General features: G+C 44.8%; 1 protein-coding gene across 1 annotated transcript in view; it reads right to left on the reverse strand.

Moving 5' to 3' along the window:
- PPP1R17 (protein phosphatase 1 regulatory subunit 17) overlaps positions 1-20,140 on the reverse strand; it is a gene marked incomplete at its 3' end in the record, with an annotated part of 26,928 nt that extends 6,788 nt beyond the window's left edge. The window contains exons 1-4 of the mRNA XM_081163380.1: positions 19,719-20,140; positions 8,418-8,524; positions 7,466-7,618; positions 4,853-5,005 (exon numbers count right to left, since the gene is read on the reverse strand). Of these exons, the coding sequence (XP_081019506.1) occupies positions 4,853-5,005; positions 7,466-7,618; positions 8,418-8,499 (388 nt within the window). The 5' untranslated portion in view covers positions 8,500-8,524; positions 19,719-20,140. The remainder of the gene's footprint in view (positions 1-4,852; positions 5,006-7,465; positions 7,619-8,417; positions 8,525-19,718) is intronic.
- Positions 20,141-21,001: the final 861 nt, after the last annotated feature.

Genomic DNA, 21,001 nt, shown 5'->3' on the forward strand with positions numbered 1-21,001 from the left:
CCTGTTTAGGGAAGTTTTCAATGTGTGACAACTTAATGTATTTTTGGTCTTTGTGGAAGCCACCCAGAGTGGCTGGGGCAACCCAGCCAGATGGGCGGGATACAAATAAATTATTATTATTATTATTATTATTATTATTATTATTATTATTATTATTATTATTATTATTATTATCTGGGCTGCTTACAACTGAATATTAAAAACAATACAGCATCAGACATTAAAAACTTCCCTAAACAGGGCTGCCTTCAGATGTCTTTTAAAAGTAAGATAGTTGCTTATTTTCCTTGACATCTGCTGGGAGGGCGTTCCACAGAGTGGGCACCACTACCGAAAAGGCCCTCTGCCTGGTTCCCTGTAACTTGGCTTCTTGCAGCGAGGGGACTGCCATAAGGGCCTCAGCACTGGACCTCAGTGTCTGGGCTGGATTGATGGGGGTGGAGAGGGGATGTAGAATCGTTGTGCAGCCACCCTATTGATCAGAGGCACTGTCACACTCCTGCGCATTGTTGGGAGGAGGCCAAGAGGGGAGCTATACACAGCGCAGCTTCCTCTCTTGTACTCAGGAGGATTCAGCCGTTGAACTGCACCATGCTCGGCCTCTACCGCCCCCTCAACATTGAGGGGTCCACCCCATGCCAGCCAATATTGAGGGGGCCAAAGACCCCTCTGCCCCTAGGAGTTGGTGCACCTGCTCCCAATGTTATTGGCCTGCAGCTCCCATCAACCTCAGCTAGCTTGGCCAACAGCCTAAAGTTTGATGATCTAGCCTGGCAAAGACTTCTGAAAACCTTACACAATGTTCTGTGACGTTTTGGTTGTCCTAATAAAGGTATTGTTATAATATAGATTTTGGAATAATAATAATAATAATAATAATAATAATAATAATAATAGTAGTAGTAATATTTATACCCCACCCTCCCCGGCCAGAGCTGGGCTCAGGGCGGCTAACACCAATAAAATCACAGTAAAAACATAATAGGGGAAAAAAGAGGGGGGGGGGCAATTTAAAATACAGGTTAAAATGCAATTTAATATGCAGCCTCATTTTAAAGTAGCTGATAAATCAAGACCATAAAGGGAGGGAAACATAAGGGTCAGACCGAGTCCAAACCAAGGGCCAGGCAGAACAGCTCTGAATGACGGCAGGGGAATTAAACACGACTTTAGGATACTGTTTTGTGAGGTGATTGAATGCTGAGATGGTAGCATGGTTAGTACCACTTTAAACTGCAGGTGGTAAGTGGGTACCAATGCTTCACTTGGAAAACTTCCTGCAAAGCGGGGGGGGGGGGCAATATATGAGAAAAAAATGTTTCTAGCCAGAAGGGTATAAGGCTGCTTATATTTCAAAACTAAGAAACGTATTTGAGCTGATTTTGTATAATCGGCCTTTGCATTACTGAGTTGCTCTAAACCTCTTTTTGCCTGTGAGGAGTGCTCTGTATGAAATTCAGCATTGCTGCCATAAATACTTAGCCCGTCAAAAAAAGGGATATATGGCTACCTGCTTCACCTTGGTATTTTATATATGCACAGCTATGCTTTTAAAATTATATCAATTCTCCTAAGCTTTAGGAATAGTTAGCAATTTCAGCTGATTTGATTACCCAAAACCAACAACTGCTTGGCTAACTGAGTGCAGTGGTACCTCGGGTTACATACGCTTCAGGTTACATACGCTTCAGGTTACACACTCTGCTAACCCAGAAATAGTGCTTCAGGTTAAGAACTTTGCTTCAGGATGAGAACAGAAATCGGGCTCTGGCGGCAGCAGGAGGCCCCATTAGTTAAAGTGGTGCTTCAGGTTAAGAACAGTTTCAGGTTAAGAACGGACCTCCGGAACGAATTAAGTACTTAACCCGAGGTACGACTGTATGATGTTTGGCATTTGGGTGGGATGCAAGACACATCACTTCATTTCCTCATTTGTGAATAGATGTTCATACACTGGGTGTTTTCCCCATCTTTGTCTATTAAGAATTAAAGTTCTTTGAGATGGTTGTGTTCAGCATTAGGCAGTTCATCCTGTTTGTGGATTTCCTCCCCAAATACTGGGGTTTTAACCTATTTGGGTGGCCAAGCTCTGCTAGTCTAAAGGATGTCCCACATTGATCCAAGTCCTGGAAACCACACCCAAGCCATGTGGCTCATTCTAGAAACCTCCAGAATGTCCTCCCTGTGTCCTGGTTTAACCTCCTAGCAACACAGAAGGTGTATGAAAACATTCCCATAAATATCTTCTGGTTTGTTACAGAATCTGAAAATTGTAGCTGTGTACTTGCAGGCTGTAATTAAAATTTTCCATTGAGTTTTGGGGGGACTCGCCTTGACTTCCTCATGGTTGTCTGTGCCCAACAATTTCTAAAATGCAAGTCTCAATAAAAGAGAGAACATTCATGGCCCACCTGCCAGTTATAAGGAAGATGGAAATGCGCCTCTCTCCATGTTCATTTGTTTTATATTATAAATAATATTAAGATTGGCATCTCTGACAGATTGCTTGCCTTAAAAACGAACTATTCTATATGTTTGGGTTGTGAAATCCCCTTACTGCTTTTGAAGGCCAGAAGATCCAACACACCAAAATCCTTTGCTCTTGGTTGCAATCCTATGCACACTTTCCCGAGAGTAAGCCCCATTGAACACATATGGATTTACTTCTGAGTGAATAGGAATAAGAACTGTGCTCCACAACAGGTTTAAGCAGCACAATTTACTCCAGGTGAGCTTGCAGCCAGAATGCTAGGCTAGCAGAAATCTTTCGATTTTCAGTCACAAAGAGTTACATCTACTGTTCTTTGTGCTAAAGAGTCAAATTTGTAAGTAGAATGTAATTGAAAACTACCTAATTTTCTTCTTCTTTACTTGCTAACCAACTTACAAGATTGTTGTGAGAAAGATGGCGAGGGGAAATAATTGCCATTTTTGTGAGTTTACTGACTTCCATTGGAAAACAAAACAAATACCCTGTACATTCTTCCTTGCTTGTCAAAAGTTAGTGAGTCATATAGAGAGACATCACAGTCTGAGGCCAAGCAAGTTTCACTAATAAATCAACCTCCTGCAGATTTCTGTCAGTGGGCCTTTTGGGTTTGGTGGCTGGCTGTGTTGATTCAATTAGGCCTCGCCATTTCCCGTCTTTTCTGCTATGAAAAATCTTTCAAATAATGAAGCACTTCATGAAGTCCAAAGATGGAGAAAAAGAAGCAGCGCCACACAGAATGGCTTTGTTCACTTCTGCGCTCCAGTCAAAGGAGAAAGCTTTCCTGGTATTAACCAAGGAAAATGCTGCATGAAATGACTAGATTGGATTAAAGTCGAAACATGAAAGGGATGTAATTTCTTTGCGATGAATAAGTGGTTAAGGGAACATATGTTTTAGTAGGTGATAGATTCCAACACCAACCATCATTCTACAGCGCTGAAAGGAAATAAAAATGTCCTCTTGGGATGCTCCCAGACTGTTGCTATTTTCAGGTTGGGCTCCCAGCACATGCTGCCAAATTCAGGTTGTGCAATTAAAGTTAATATTGTACACACAAAAACTGCTTCTCTAAGGAATCAGACAGTTGTTTGCATGGGGTCAGCCATGTTTTTTCTGTACAGTTTTTCCTGGTAGCGGCGAGTCCCGGGGTGACTTGCTCCATGTTAACTCAAGACAAATGATGGCAAGGTGCTCAGACTGTTTCTAGTGTATGTTTCCAGGTGGAGTTTTAAGGAATTCCTTAGAACTCTTTATTCCCAAGTCAGTGTGCCTCGCAGGTATAGAGAACATGGTGCCCTCCAGCTGTTGAGGGGCTCCAACTCCCACCAACCCCAGCCAATGGTCAGGGATGATGGGAGTTGTAGTCCACAACATCTGGAGGATGCCATATTGGCTACCGTTGGCGCGTTAGCAGGGCTGGGGGGTCTGTGGCCCTTCAGGTGATGTTGGATTTCATCTTCCATCAGTCCCAACCTGTATGACCAATGGTCAGGGATGATGACAGCTATAGTCCATCATCATTTCAGAGGGTCAAAAGTTTCCCAGTGCAGGGTTTCGATGTAAGGAAATTAGCCTGATTTTGTCTTGAAAGGCCATTAACAAGTCACACCTTTGTTCGCTGGATTGGGGGTGGGGACAAGCATTCCAATGAACATATAGAAACAGAATTGTAAAGGAAGAGAATAGTAAATAGAAAGGGGAAACGCTCACTATGGGTCCAGGAAAAGTGGAAAGATAAAAAAGTGAAAACATAATGTCAGGGAACTGACATCGGAGCTAGAGGCGGAGGGAAGGCTCTCAAATGATGCTCCGCAGATGGGGAAGGAAATCAGCGCAACACCAGGGATATAGAGGGGCTGATGGGGGAATCGGCGAGAGGGCTCCTGGACTCGTCACCGGACACCAGCGGGGAGAGCACGGGTCCTCTGCTACCCACGCCCACCCTGCGCAGAAGACTTCCGCGCAGAGAGAGTAGGAGGAGACTGGGTGTCAAACAACTTTTATGTTGGAAAAGATTTAAGAAACGTCCACTGACGGATTCTGCTAGTGACTGAGGCAGCCACGAAGTGAAGGGCTGTCCAGACTGAAAGGTTTAGCAAGGCAACAAAGCCGGGAGAGGTGGCAACTTACGCACGAGCAACCCATACAAATTACACATAATATGCGAGCATCTCCTCTAACAATTAAAAGTCTCTGTTTCTACAAGCCTAGGAAACCTGAAGTTCCACAGTGCGCATGCAGATGTGCTCCCTGCCATTTTTTCAAAATAGATATTTAAATACAGAGACTATCGCTGAGACACATCATGCTCAAACCCACGTGTGATGCTTTAAGAAGTGCTCTCCCTCGCATTTCCCTTACCTGCAAGTAGAGGGGGTGTATTGATCGCTGGCGTGTTTTTCCTTCTGGGTTTTCTCTGTTCCTCTTCCATTTTCTGAAGGGCTGGGCTGCCATTACCCTTCGGAGGTTTCTCAGAGAAGTCACACCTCCTAATTAAGTGGTCTGAAAGAATGCCTGCAGAAACGCCATTAGGACTGGACGTTAGCCTTTGCAAACCATAATGGTCTTCTCCGTTTTCACTAGCAAAAACCCCGCTTGGGAAATAAGGCCCCCCCCCCCACATGACATCAGCTCCTACAATTGGATGGGTCAAGAGTCACAGAGCCACTAACACTACCCCATAGCCCTGCTGCTCACAGTGACCAGCGTGGAACATGGGAGGCCAGTAAAAGCTGTAATGTCTGCTGCACCAAGTCTAGGTTGTCACAGCAGAAACCCTGGCTTGGGTCTACTGGTGTAGCTGGACTGGTTCAACAACAACAACAACAATATCCGCCCATCTGGCTGGGTTGTCCCAGCCACTCTGGATGGCTTCCAACACATATAACGACATAATGAAATGTCAAACATTAAAAACTTCCCAATACAGGGCTGAAATCAGATGCCTTCTAAAAGTTGTGTAGTTCTTTATCTCCTTGACATCTGTTGGGAGGGTGCCACTGCCGAGAAGGAGCCTTGGCCATTTCAACTCCATCCCCTTTCCTGCCTTTGAAATGCCTCATGTGCTTTGTGTGTGTGTAGTTTTTACACTACACACACGCAGGGATGGCTTCCACCCATTTGTAAAAGTAATGGTAAAGGACCCCTGGATGGTTAAGTCCAGTCAAAGGCGACTATGAGGTTGTGGCACTCATCTTGCTTTTCAGGCCGAGGAAGCCGGCGTTTGTCCACAGACAGCTTTCCGGGTTATGTGGCCAGAAGGACTAAACCAGTCCTGGCGCAACAGGACACTGTGACAGAAGCCAGAGCGTACGGAAATGCCATTTACCTTCCCACCACAGCGGTACCTATTTATCTACTTGCACTGGTGTGCTTTCGAACTGCTAGGTTGGCAAAAGCTGGGACAGAGCAACGGGAGCTCACCACCGTTGAGTGGATTTGATCCACTGACCTTCCGATTGGCAAGCCCAAGAGGTTCAGCGGTTTAGACCACAGCGCCACCCGTGCTCAGACACAGTGGGGACCTTTACAGCAGCATAGGCCCACCATCTCCAATGAAGGAGCTGAACAGAGCCAGGCAATGAGCTTTGCCACATCCTAACCCCCCAAGCATGTTGGATCAGGAGTTAGGAATGCTCTGAACTCTATCTTTGCGCTTTGAGGGAGTGTCATCCTCAGGTGCCCAATTAACATGGACAGCCTGGCGCATTATGCACTGGGATGTGCAGACAGGACACCATTTGCTTCCCCAACACAGGTAGAAAAAAATATTGGGACATCTACCGCACCCTACATTGTCTAGCATGATATATGGGATGGGGAATTTCTGCCCTCTCTGATGCTCTGTGATTACAATTCCCATCATCCCTGTCCATTGACAGGGGCCGGCCTTGATCATGGACGAATTTCAACTTGATGAGGCCTAAGCTGCTGAAGGTAACGGGGTCCTTTATATGTCCAGCTGTCCTTTGTCAGCAACAAATTGTCACTGTTTTTTGTGTCGGATATATGCTATATGATAATTTATGGATTTAATAGGTATCTAAAGCCCTTTGGACATAACAAAATATGTATTTTATTGAAGTAATTGTTGAACTGAAAGACAATTAAGAAGAAGTATATGAACAGTGAAACACTGTTGCTGTATGTAGGTTTTATTTTATTTGTTTTTTATCTTATATTTTGGAAATGTACATCCAGTTTTTTTCCCTTTAAATGTTTTTTGGGGGCCCAAAAGCTATAGCTTGTTTAGCTTATACGTAAATCCAGCACTGGCCTTGGTAATATGCTGCCCTGTGCGAGGCCAACATTTGATGCCCTCCCCCTAGCCAGGCTTTGAGAAGAAGGCACAAGGCTCTGGTGAGGTCCTAGAGTCCACCTACCTCCCCAAAGCCCGGTAAGAAGAAGACGAAGAAGAGTTTGGATTTGATATCCCGCTTTATCACTACCCAAAGGAGTCTCAAAGTGGCTAACATTTTCCTTTCCCTTCCTCCCCCACAACAAACACTCTGTGAGGTGAGTGGGGCTGAGAGACTTCAGAGAAGTGTGACTAGCCCAAGGTCACCCAGCAGCTGCATGTGGAGGAGCGGAGACGCGAACCCGGTTCCCCAGATTACGAGTCTATTGCTCTTAACCACTACACCACAGTGGCTCTTGCTTGGCTTCGGGAAGGAGGAAGGAGGACTTTAGGGCCCTGACAGAGTCCTCACACCTCTTTCCTGAAGCCAGGCAAGTGCTTACCAGTCTCTGAGATGGTGCCCATTGTGGCCAATCTGCTGGCACTGCCCTAAATCCACCTCTGCTATTGGTCATGGGAGTTGGAGCAACAATATCTGAAGCCCTGAGGGCCTCTCATCCCTGCACTACAGAGAGGTTTGGGAAGCAGTAGCAGAGACACATTATTACTCGGTTTGCGATCCATGCAGGTGTAAGTGGTTTAGCAGTAGCTCAAGTGGCAATTTCAGGACTGCTCACCCACTATTGGCGGAGGCGTGTGAATTGCTGGCGTATCTTTTCTCTTCGGTTTTTTCTGTTCAAGCTCACTTTTCTGAGAGACCTGAAGAGCTTTGCCCTTCCTTGGTATCTTTTTGAGTTCACAGCTTTTGAGCAACTGTTCGGAAAGGTTATCTGCATCAAACAAAGCAAAGTATACAACTATTATCAAAATAATCAGACAACGCTCAGCTTTGAACAGCTACTTTCTCAACAGCTTTGCACTTCCCTGAAACTACAGCTTAAGGAGGGGGGGGGGGAACAGCCAAGATTCATATGACACTTTACCCTAGTATATGCATTTTTGTGCAACTAATGGGGCTGGGGATTTGCGCTGAAATTTTTAAAGAAACATGGATATGGAATTCTGAATGTGTTTTGGTTCCTGCATTGCTTTGAAAAGCACAAACTAGGTGTGATCACTTTAAATGCAAACTTCCCAGTCCCTATGCTGTTGTCTACAGCACATATTTTCAAAAGAGCACAACAGATTTGCAGGAAAGTTTAAACTCCCGAGGCAACATTGCTGCATAAAATCCTGCGTTGGCACACTTGCCTGCTTTTGTGGAACATGTGCACAGAAATATGAAAGGAGGCGAGATGAAAGCTTCGGCGTTCCTTCTCTCCTTTCTTCTTCTTCGTCTTTAATTAATTTGTCTCTAGAGCTTTGGCTAATATTTATATGCTGAACCCAGCAGAAAGAAAAGGGGGGGGGGGAGAGAGAAACGACCAAACACCCATTCCCACCCATTGCCACTCCATCTGGCATCAGATGCGTCACCAGAAGGCACGTCTATCAGGTTTCAAGAGCAGCAGTTGTTCCATGGAGGGGGTGGGGGGAAGGGGGAGGGGATGGCAATGGACAGCGCTTAATGATGCAAAGTAGACCTTTTCGCTACACAGCAAGCGCTGACATCACCCTGAGAAGACTGACCTAAGTGGTTACAGTGAGTATCTCGCCCATCCAATCTGTCTTCTGAGATATCATGTGATGCTTGCACATATTCAGTTGACATCACTGAAGAGGCTTTTCTTTAGAACCTGTAAGGGGAGGGAGGAGGGGGGGAACATAGACACATTACGCATGCCACATGTCAATGTACTTTTCTTTTGCTTTAATCTAGAAAACGTTACTTTTCCTCGGGGGGGGGGAGAGAAATGTTTTTGAGTCAACACAACTGTAAAATAGAATTCTGTACAAAAATATCCGTCTCGGTAAACAACAGGCGACAATTTTGACACAAGGGATGGCTCAGTCATGTATGGGATCCTTTGGCCATGTCGGGAATGCTTCATGAACCACTAACACTTTCAAGGCATTCTCTGACATCGGGTGATGGAGCGCAGTGTGTGGCCCCAGAAAGTAAACACGAGTCATGTTTTATAGCCTGTCAGGTTCTTGGCAGTGCCCCTTTTGGCAGGCCCAAACCATCAGAAAAACAGGAGGCATCTCCAGTCTCTAATGGGCCATGCAGACCTGCCCTATAGATCGAACCTCATTTTGCCTTACTCTGTCTTAAAGGTAAAGGACCCCTGACAGTTAAGTCCAGTCGTGAACAACTCTGGGATTGCGGCGCTCATCTCATTTTACTGGCCAAGGGAGCCGACGTTTGTCCACAGTTCTTCCAGGTCATGTGGCCAGCATGACTAAGCTGCTTCTGGCGAAACCAGAGCAGCGCACAGAAACGCCGTTTACCTTCCTGCTGGAGTGGTACCTATTTATCTACTTGCACTTTGACGTGCTTTCAAACTGCTAGGTTGGCAGGAATAATAATCGCCTAAGAACCTATCATCCAGGATTCAAGTGGCTTCTTCACTGTTGTCAGCTTGAAGACTGTTACTCATAGGAACCAACTCTTAGGAGCTGGGGTCCCTTTGGCCCCCTCCAATAAAATATTTACCCCCCAAATAATTTATTCACGTTGGCACCCCTGCTGCCAATGGGTGGGTGTTTGCGTGTCGAGGTCCCCAGGGCCACCCCAATAACTCACACATCACACAGGAATTTTGTTTAAGGTTTTTGGCATAATTTTGGCCACAACTTTATTAAAATACAAAAATGTGAGTGGTTGCTTAGGCATTGGTTGCGACTATCTGCCCCCCCCCCCATGGGGGACAGACTGACATTCCGCACACCTGCAAAAGTCAGAGAAGGGGAATGCACTTGGGGGTAGCGACGGAGCAGGGAACCTGCCCTCATCCCTCCCCAAATGCAACCAGGGGCTTTTGCATGGCCCGAGCCCCTTGCTAGGGTGGACAAAAGCAATAGTGAGCCCCTGATTCCTTTAACGGAATCCCTTGCAGCAGCAGCATTAGCGGGGCAGGCACAGCCAATCCATGCCCCTCAACCAACCAAACCATAAACCAATGCCTAACCGCAACCTTACAAGTTGTGACGATTTGCTACGCAGTAGGCAAAAACCAAATGGCCCCAGCCAATCAGCCAGATGGACAAAATTCCTAAAGGGCCCCTGCCCCAAGAGCAGGGGACCCCATGACAGGCATAGCAAGGTCAAAGCGAACAACCCTAAATATAGGGAAGGGGGATGGGCAATCCGATGCACGGGCGAAAAGAGGAAGCCCTAGCCTCGTGCAAGGAGTTTTAGCATTTCTGGCTGTCAATCAACAAATGGCAACATTAACTTCTTCCCAACGACAAGGGAAGCCCCAATCGCATCAGTGGCCAATGATCAATTAGCCCGCCCCACAACTTTGGAGTGTCCTGTCGGCCCCCACCGCAACACGTGCTCTCCATGAAGGAGAACACGCTTTTCTACCCCACTGTGTTTGGCTATGCACTTTTGGTGGTAATTTCATCTGGGGATCAGCTCTGCGGTCATCTCCTTTGTCTGGAAGGGGTTTGTCAGTTTAAGAGCTAAATGGCAAAACAGAAATTTCTCCAATGGGTGCGATTGTGGTTCTGCTACCTGGGCTGCTTCCAGGCATCTTGCTCATTTCCCCTTCATCCTAATTTGTTCGTACAAAGTTTGTGTGTTTGTGTTAGACAGCCTCAGCTATGAACAGAGCACTCATTTTTATTTGTTTGCAAGTGTTATCTTACATTTCCCAGTGCATTTCCCATCACATTCCTTGTGGGGAAAACTTTGAGATTGGGTTTGTTGTGCAAAAGCACAAAATCAGCTGTAAGAATGAATTGGCCAGTGTATGACTGAATCCCACTCCAAAATAGCAACAGTACAGAAACTCCCCTGTTGTTTATTCTGCACCCTTCGATGAATGTGACTTGAGGGTTGAGGATCTTAGGCCAGACTTTCACATTTAGCTAGTCATATTATTTTTCATCTCAAATGCAGTGTTGACATTATGAAGTTAAAACATTTCCACTCTGCAGTGAATGGTTTGTGCTAGGATTTCTGTGAGGGGACCTCGGGTATAAGCCGTCTTCTCTCTTCTACAAACGACACATTTGGAAAAACTGTGTGTGTGATTTTGTGGACTTTTGGACCCTGGCGCAGTCTAAGATTTGGCATCATTCTTCATTTATTAGCAATCACTGAACAAAATAATTGTTAATGGCTTAATAGTATCAGTTGAGACACTAAAACAAAGTCCAGATCAAAGTGTTGCTTACAACCAGAGGATTGATACTGTAATTGTGAAAGTCTCGCCACTTTTTATTAACCCTTTCTGAGAAATGTAGCACTGCAACCTTTACGTGGGTCTGTCAGATAATAAATACAAACCAACATAAGAATTTAACAGCTGCTATGTAAAGAAAAAGAAGGATCATATTATCACATGTGGTGGGAATGTAAGAAAGTGAAAAGCTTCTAGGAAATGATATATAATGAGATGAAAAAGATGTTGAAATATACATTTATTTTTAAAAAAGAAGCATTTTTACTTGGCATTGTAGTGGAGGATATTAATAGACAGGATAATAAATTGTTTTTATATGCAGCGACAGCAGCAAGAATATTATTGGCACAGAAACAGAAGCAAGAAGAATTACCGACAAAAGAAGAGTGGCAAATGAAATTAATGGACTATGCAGAATTAGATAAGATGACAGGAAGGATCCGAAACCTACAGGACCAGAGATTCTTGGAGGACTGGAGTAAATATTTGAACTATTTGAAAAGCAATTGTAAGAAACAGATTACGCTAGAAGGACTGCAAGAAGTTTTGTAAGGAGGACTGTGCGAAATATTGCAATGAAGACTCTGAAGAGACTTATTGATATTTTGTGTGTGTGTGTGTGTGTGTGTATGATTTTAACAGCTTCTTGGAAGCTCTTGCCTTGAGCTCTTTTGTGGAAAGGCAGCATACAGATGCAATATATACATTGCCTTGCTGTACTGAATCCAAACATACCTTTCCATTTCAGGGTAGAACTCTGGAGGGAAAAACCCAGAGGTTTTGCAGCTGTCCAACAGAAGCGAGTGCTTCATAGCACTGCTTGGCTAGTGCCCATGACATCAAGACCCCCCCCCCCGATCTTTAGAGCATTGAAAAGAAATTTCCATATGAGAAACCAGAGGCCTTCCTCCTGGGCATAGTGGACCAATTGGTGTTAAAGAAGGATAGAACCTTTTTTATGTATGCTACAGCAGCAGCAAGAATTCTCATCGCAAAGCATTGGAAGACACAAGATCTACCCACCTTGGAAGACTGGCAGATGCAACTAATAGACTATATGGAGATGGCGGAAATGACTGGCAGAATCCGAGACCAGGGAGAGGAGTCGGTGGAGGAAGATTGGAAGAAATTTAAAATTTATTTGCAGAAATATTGTAAAATTTTTGAATGTTGAGGACATTGAAATGAATCGCAGGGGCTTTAGTAACAAAGTAAAATGTAAGATTGGATTAATAACAGATAAATTAATAGGATATGAATTTGCTGTATTAATTTCTAAAAAGGGATACAAGAACGGGAGACGTGAGGAAGTCGGGAAAATAAGTTAATTGAAGATGGGAAATTAAGAAAGAGGGAATTTTTGTTTTTTGTTATTAGATGTGTTTTTATCTTTTTTTCTTTTTCTTTTGATGTGTTCAATGTTTGTATTTTTGTATTGTATTGTTTTTTGTGATTTTGTGTTTTCTTTGTCTCTGCATATTTTCTTGAATGCTTTTTATTGTGAAAACTTAATAAAATATTTATTAAAAAAAGAAAAGAAATTTTCATATGACAAACGAAGAGATGAACATACATGCATTGAACATACATGCTGGCATGTAAACCTGTCATTTCATCTATACATCTGGGAGTGAGCTGAGCAAACGCTGCGGCTGTAGAACTTGCCGCGAGTTTCCTCTTTCATCCTGTATATTTGCTTATCCGCAAAGATTTTGATAACAAGTTGACCATTTCCCAGGACTGTGATGCCTGTAGTTAACTGCAATAAAGTAGCTGAAACGGGATTTACCTGTGTTATTATACTGATATTTGGCATTATCTGTTTCCCACCAGTAAAGTACGGTGATAAAGTACCTTGTCCTTAGTGAGTGATCTAGAAATTAACACTACAACTACGGCAAGGCATCCATGGACTTGTGTATGACTTTGACAAACACCTGCTTCCTGCTGCTGGTGTGCCAGAGCTTCATAAATGGCGCTATGCATATTTTATAGAGTTCGTGGCCTGCTGTACATATGCACAAGCTAAAATCAGAGTTATAATCCTACAGTCGTCTTTGGGGGGGGGGAGCAGGAGGTTGTGTCTGGAGCAAGGCGATGGACACGCTGTGATATTAGCCAAGCTTGCCTTTATGTTAACACTGGCTACTTCTTTCTTTATGTTCCCAACAACTTTTAGGAACATAAAACTTCCACTGAAGTTTCCTAGAGAAGAAAATGATGTGCTCTCACATCCACATGTATCTTGTAATGGTATGACTTTTCTGTGAATCCCTCACCTTTTTAAAGCAATGCGGGGGGTGGATGTGTCTGTATTCGTCTGTGTTGACGACAGACAAAAATGGCCAACTGTCTTGCAAAGCCATTAAGGCCTAGTTCAGCTAATAATAATAATAATAATAATAATAATAATAATAATAATAATAATAATAATTTTTTATTACCCTTCCCTTCTCGGTTCAGGAACCGGGCTCAGGGGGGCTAACAACAAATTTAAAACACTTAATTGTGATACAACAAAAAAACAGCATAAAATACAATATAAAATCATGAATAACAATAAATTCAAAGTTCTAAAATCAATGTGGGGGGAAATCCATCCAATAAACATTAGATGGTCACCAGGGCTAGCTGGCTAAAAGTAAAGGTAAAGGGACCCTTGACCATTAGGTCCAGTCGTGGCCAACTCTGGGATTGTGGCGCTCATCTCGCTTTATTGGCCGAGGGAGCCGGCGTACAGCTTCCGGGTCATGTGGCCAGCATGACTAAGCCGCTTCTGGCAAACCAGAGCAGCGCACGGAAATGGTCACCAGGGCTAGCTGGCTAAATTAGTCATATTTGGGTCAGCGAGGAGGCCAGGGAGAATTAGCTGTGGGTTCCCAGAGTGGGTAATCTTCATTAAAGGGGAGAGGGAGGGAAGAGAGGGGAATAAAAGATCAGGCTAAATTCAAATTGAAAGTCAGGCAGAATAGTTCTGTCTTACAGGCCTGGCGGAAGGAGGTTAAATCCTGTAGGGTCCTAGTCTTATGGGACAGAGCATTCCACCAGGTCGGAGCCTTCACTGAGAAGGCCCTGGCCCTGGTGGAGGATAGTCTGACTTTCTTAGGGCCTGGGACCTCTAAACTATGGTTATTCATGGACCTTAAGGTCCTCTGCCTTAGAGAGGTGGTCCCGTAAATACGAGGGCCCTAAGTCACAAAGGGCTTTAAAGGTCAAAACCAGACCCTATACTCCACGGGGAGCCAGTGCAGCTGGAAAAGCACTGGGTGAATATGCTCCATGGCGGGGACCCCGTGAGGAGACTCACTGCAGCATTCTGCACCCGCTGGAGTTTCTGGGACAGTTTCAAGGGCAGCCCCATGTAGAGCAAATTACAGTAGTCAAGCCTGGAGGTGACCCTCGCATGGATCACTGTGGCCAGATCGGGGCAGGAGAGGTAAGGGACCAACTGCTTAATGCGGCGAAGGTGGAAAAATGTCGCCTCAGCTGTTGCTGTAACCTGCGCCTCCATGGAAAGGGATTCTACTCCATTTCATACTGTAAACCACTAAAGCAGGGATAGCCAACGTGGTGCTCTCCAGATATTTTAAACAATCTTTTATAGAATTCCTTCAAACCATAACAAGTCCAAAATGAAATCTTTAGTCTTAAAGTTTAGTCATTGCTCATGTGACCACATTATTACATGAGCACTGTTCCACAGCATTTGATATTTTCATTTCACTTCATTTCAAAATAAGATGGGTTTATGAAGCAATTCTATATCCTCCCACCACGCTGACGAAGAATTCTACGAAACAGTAGTCTATATCCGGAATCACTGTTCAGTGTTGGGCATCATATTTGCTGAATACACAAAGCTTCACAGCTTGTCTTTCATCGTACAAAGTCTGGTACCTCGCTTCATTTAAAGATTTTCAGAGACTTTAAGACTAAAGATTTCTTTTTGGACTTGTTATGGTTTGAAGGAATTCTATAAAAGATTGTTTATTGCATATGTACATGGTCATTGTGTTGCCTATAAATTGCTGACGAATGGCTTGAATTGGCTAGCTAAACCGGGTGACCGGGTAGCCAATGGGTCCCAACCCCTGGGTGAGTTAGGGACTTCACCTGCATGCAAAGATAAGCTCTGGCAGATTGAGCGAATGAGACCAATTGTGGGTCCAATGGCCAAGAAGGCGGTTTCTGCACGTGCTGTACAGGGAAGTGAGATGTACAGTTGAGGATCGTCAGCTTAGGAAAGTAGTTCATCTAAGAGAAGGAAAACTCTGGTCCTAAACCACCATTGCCTTGTGGGATATTTTCAGGAGTCAACCCTATACAAATCTGGAGGGGAGTCCCTAAGATGGTTGGGTGCGTCTTCTTTCCGGCAGCTTCTACAGCCAGGCTAGTGCCAAATGTATTGCTCTGCTTTCCTTTGGACCACATCAGTGAGGCTGAGAGATGGTTATTGTTGCTTATCCCAGCCTTGATGGCCCATGTCATGAGGTAGCAATTAAATATTGCTGGACCTAGGTAAAGGTAAAAGGACCCCTGACCATTAGGTCCAGTCGTGGCCAACTCTGGGATTGCGGCGCTCATCTCACTTTATTGGCCGAGGGAGCCGGCGTACAGCTTCCGAGTCATGTGGCCAGCATGACTAAGCTGCTTCTGGCAAACCAGAGCAGCGCATGGAAACGCCGTTTACCTTCCCGCCAGAGCGGTACCTATTTATCTACTTGCACTTTGACGTGCTTTTGAACTGCTAGGTTGGCAGGAGCAGGGACCAAGGAACGGGAGCTCACCCCGTCGTGGGGATTCAAACCGCCGACCTTCTGTTTGGCAAGTCCTAGGCTCTGTGGTTTAACCCACAGCGCCACCCGCATCCCTACCTTTTAAAAAGGTAAAGGACCCCTGACAGTTAAGTCCAGTCGCGAATGTCTCTGGGGTTGCAGCGCTCATCTCGCTTTACTGGCCGAGGGAGCCAACATTTGTCCGCAGACAGTTTTTCCAGGTCATGTGGCCAGCATGACTAAGCCGCTTCTGGCGAAAGCAGTGCAACGCATGGAAACACTGTTTACCTTCCCGTCACAGCAGTACCTATTTATCTACTTGCACTGCCATGCTTTTGAACTGCTAGGTTGGCAGGAGCTGGGACCGAACAACGGGAGCTCACCCCATTGCGGGGATTCGAACCGCCAACCTTCTGATCGGCAATCCCTAGGCTCAGTGGTTTAGACCACAGCGCCACCCGCATCCCTATTTAACCACCTGTTAAAGAGTTGTAATTCAGCATCTCGCCAGTTAGAATGGATGATCTTCTTGTTCATGGACTCATGGGAGCCAAGGCTTCTAGGCACAATGCTGCATGCGTTGCCAGTGATCCATGAGATGGGAGCTTGAATAGCTCCGTTGGTAAGAGTGTGGTCTGATGACGCCAAGGTTGCAGGTTCAATCCCCGTGTGGGACAGCTGCACAGTCCTCTATTGTGGGGGGTTGGACTAGATGAGCCCTTCCAGCACTGTGATTCTATGACCCACTAGCCAAAAGCTAAGGCTACACATGCCTAGACTGCCTATGCTATAGAATTTGGATTTGTGAGGAATTCAACTCTTTTTTTTAAAAATGAAGGTTTCTACTCTTCACTATAAATGGAAATACAAGCTCAGATCAGTCGGTAGAGTGTGAGACTTTTAACCTCACGGTCATGGGTTTGAGCCCCTGTTGGGCAAAAGATTTCTGCATTGCAGGGTCCCTTTACAATTGCCTCAGGGTCTCATGTGGGTATCTTCCATCCCTTGCCATATTCCTCTCTGTACCCCCTACTGTCCAGCTCTTATCAATGCCCCTCTTTCCACAGCCACACAACTACTCGCTGATCCTGCAAAGCCGTAAAAACCCCCGGTTTTCGGAATAGCATACTTCAGAACTTTTTGTAATGGTTCATCAGGGACTTCTCTTAGACGGAAGCCAACATGGACGTTTCCTTTCTCACTCATCCTAAACACTCATCCAGGTTTGGTTGCTGTGTTGTGCTGTGGTAATTTCTTGATTGCTGACTGGGAGCGGCCGCCTACACTGGCTCCCAGTACGTTTCCGAGCACAATTCAAAGTGTTGGTGCTGACCTTTAAAGCCCTAAATGGCCTCAGTCCAGTATACCTGAAGGAGCGTCTCCACCTCCATTGTTCTGCCCGGACACTGAGGTCCAGTACCGAGAGCCTTCTGGCAGTTCCCTCGCTGTGAGAAGCCAAGTTACAGGGAACCAGGCAGAGGGCCTTCTCGGTAGTGGCACCCGCCCTGTGGAACGCCCTCCCACCAGATGTCAAAGAGAAAAACAACCAGACTTTTAGAAGACATCTGAAGGCAGCCCTGTGTAGGGAAGCTTTTAATGTTTAATAGGTTATTGTATTTTAATAGTCCATTGGAAGCCTCCCAGAGTGGCTGGAGAAATCCAGCCAGATGGGCGGGGTATAAATACATTATTATTATTATTATTATTATTATTATTATTATTATTATTATTATTGATTTCCCATGCCTATGCCAGCAATTTCCCTGCGCTGAGGCAATTACCTCAGTGGATTCAGTTGACGGTAGAGAAAATGAGGCGCTTGATTGGGGTCCAAGAGAGAAAGATTTGAGGCTTAGATCCAGCATGCTAAAGGGCTTCTTGCTGGGCAGCTAGTTATGGATGTCATTACAGTTCTCCTCTGGGTGTTACAGCGCAGAGGTGTAGTAACATCCAGAGCTACCACAGCGCAGAGCTGTAGTACTTTTAAGTGCTCTAGTAACTCATAGCCTCCGACAGCTACTTGCGCAAGTGGAAGCAATATTGCATGGAGAGCTCCATAACATCCATTTTTGCTGGCCAAAATGCTCTCATTGTCGACAACTGACATATCAGAAGAGCACATAGATCCTGTCAACCCTTCTAAGGACAGTGATCCATGAAGTAATGTGCTAAACAACTGGCTTCTATGTTTTAGGTCATACTACATGATCAGAGAGGCATGCCCATCCCACCTCACAGGTCAGTGATGAGTCTTCTCAACATTGTTATTTGTCTGTGATTCATAAAGTGAGGATCTCAGGAGCTCAGCCTAACCAGAACACTTGTACCTCAAGTTGAGATAAGCAAGGCCGTTAGATTAGTTGAGAAGATGACTTCTATATCTTGAGATGCTATTCTGTGTCACCCACTACTGACACCCTGATTCTAAATAAGTTTATTCCCAATTTCACTGGAACTTACTTGCTTTTAAGAATGAGATGTAATTTTTGTTTTTGATTTAAGCACACACACAATGTTTTTACAGAGAGGAATGGGCAGTGCATGGAAAATACAAAGACATGCTAATAGTGCATCCGCAAGGGAAGGATTTAAATATCTGGTGTTTAGCTAAATAATCTGATAGGATCGTGGCAACATTTCTAGAACAAATTTTAGATGTAGGGTAGTCTACTTCAAAAGTTTTCCCAAAAGCAACACTATTTTATTTAGACCTAAACTCTACAAACTGCAATAAAACTAAAGAGTACACAAACACATCTTGTTTCAGTTGCTGTGGAAGAATAGGATTTTGCAAGATATGGAAGACAAATGTCTGTTTTCCAGATCACAAACAGAAAATATTAATTGCACCATGAACAAAAAGAAAGAAAGAAAGAAAAGATTTGAAAGAAACACTTTCCAGAAAGGATTTAAAGAATGGCAACTAAAAAACCATGACGCCACCACAGAAGGCTACAGATCAGGAGCACGTGTGATTTTATCTCTCTCTTCCCTACTTGTCCAATTTCAAACAAAAGCTTCCCCCTTTGGAAGTTGTTCTAAATTATTTTTACACACGTGATTCATAACGTTAAAATGAAATTCTTAGCATTAAACTGATTTAACCCCATAAATTTAGAACTTAAACAGTACCCCAATGGTAAACGTTTTTAAATTGAAGATAGGGACATCGTTGGGACTATTTAGGATTGTACTATAAATCTACAGCTGTCTGAATCCATTAAGCTTAACTGGATTGTAGATTGTCCTCTCCTGTTTCCAGCAGCAAAAATACATTCAATTAATCAAAAACACTTTATTTTTAAGCTGATTTACACCACAGGGCTAACAACCAGATCCTAAACATGTTTACTCAGAAGTATCACTGATTTCAATGGGACTTACCGGTACTCCAAGCTGTGTACACTTTTGCAATTAGGTATATTTACCTCGAATTAAGCCCCAATGAGCTCAGTAGGACTTACTTCCAAGTAAACATGCATAGGATCAGACCAGTGAGCCCACACAAACTTGGAAATATTTGTTCATTTAAGAGCCTGAGATAAGAGTTGCACATAAATGTGTTTAGGATTCAACTAACTGTCCAACTTCCAAATACCTTCGTGCCATAAAGGTGCAGCTCAAACAAATTGTAATATTCCCCCCCCTTCTTTTTCTGGCACCACTTTTCTCTCTCAATTTACAGCTCAATAACCATTCCCAAGCCTTCCCAGATAGAATAATCTGCTAGCCATCTTCTGCCTCGCAGAGGAATTGATCTGTGACTTTTTATTACTATCACATCACAGGCAGATTTTTTTGGTTCCCTTTGGAGAAAGAAGTCCCCGCTCCCACCCCGGCAAAAGTGCTGAAGAACTTACCAAGCAGGGAAGCTGGGCTAGGTGTGATATGGAGTCAGTGTTCACTGGAGCAGGAATTGTCTTCTCTGCTCGCATGGAGTGCTCCTTCCCTGCCCTTATCTAGGGAGCAGCAGCAGCAGTTGCTATGGCGACGCTTTGTTTCCCAAAGTACCCCAGGAAGGGAAAGAAGAGTCACCTTTAGCCTGCGTACTAGCAGATTTGAATGAAGTGGTGCTTGCCGCTTCTCAAATTAGCGTCGCCAGGAGGAGAGAAAACCCACAGATAAAAACTTCCAGCGGGGGAAATATCGCTCGCGAAACGGCGACACCTCCTGCCACAGTCTGACGGCAGAAACTGCCCAAGGGTGACAGTGAGGGATGAAGAAAATAAGTTGTGTGCATGGGCTTTAGACACCTAAAACTTTGGCGTCCAGCAGATCCAAGCTGTGCCTTTCCCAGAAGTTCAGGAGCTAGTTGATCACCGATCAAAATACAGAGCAATGAAGGAAGCAGAGTCTGGAAAGGGCACCTAAACAGTCAGAGCAAAAGTACACCGTGTCTAGGAATGAGGTTTCTCTGACGACTGTGGCGGTTGAGTATGTTTACGGATTGGTTTGTTACACAAACTTGGCACACTGCTGCCATTTAGGGACCCGGGCGGGGAGTCTTCTGTGGCTCCTGTGTACATGCCAGTGGTGAGCAGAATTGGCTATTTTCGCCCATCGCTTGAGAGGGAGGTTTTGTTTGGAACGGGGGAAAGGCATACAAACAGGCTGGGCCTCTGGAATGCCAGAGGAAACTTTCTGCCCGTTGTGCAGCGCTATGAATTGGAGCCCTTTAACCATTCACAGGGAAAGGCCTTCGACCTGGGCCATTTAGCAGCGCCAAAATTGGCGGAGGCTCATTGTCGCAGTTTTCTTTGCTCTTTCTGTTTGAAAGAGCCACAGAGCCATGGTGCCAGGTTCGACTACCCAGTTTTGCTAGCGAAAGGCAGCACCCTAGTGCAATGGGGTTATCTGGACTCTCCTTCCAGCGCACTCCCCATTCCTGCCCCAGATCCTCTCTGGATGATCTGGAGAAGCTTGACATTCACATTCACTGCAGCCTCCAGCTAGGGGTCCAGAGCAATGTCTGCTACAAACCGTGTTCTCCCTAGCAGAGAGCACGTGTTGCGGTGGGGGATACAGGCCACCCCATTGTTGCTGGGCGGATTTGTGGAGAGACCCAGGCAGTGAATTGGTTAATTGGGTCGCTGGGGAGAATTGCCTGTTGCCAATTTTGAAGGAGGGGTCAGAGGTTTTAAAT

The sequence above is a fragment of the Podarcis bocagei genome (assembly GCF_964188305.1).
Source record: "Podarcis bocagei genome assembly, chromosome: 12".
Taxonomy (NCBI): Eukaryota; Metazoa; Chordata; class Lepidosauria; order Squamata; family Lacertidae; genus Podarcis; species Podarcis bocagei.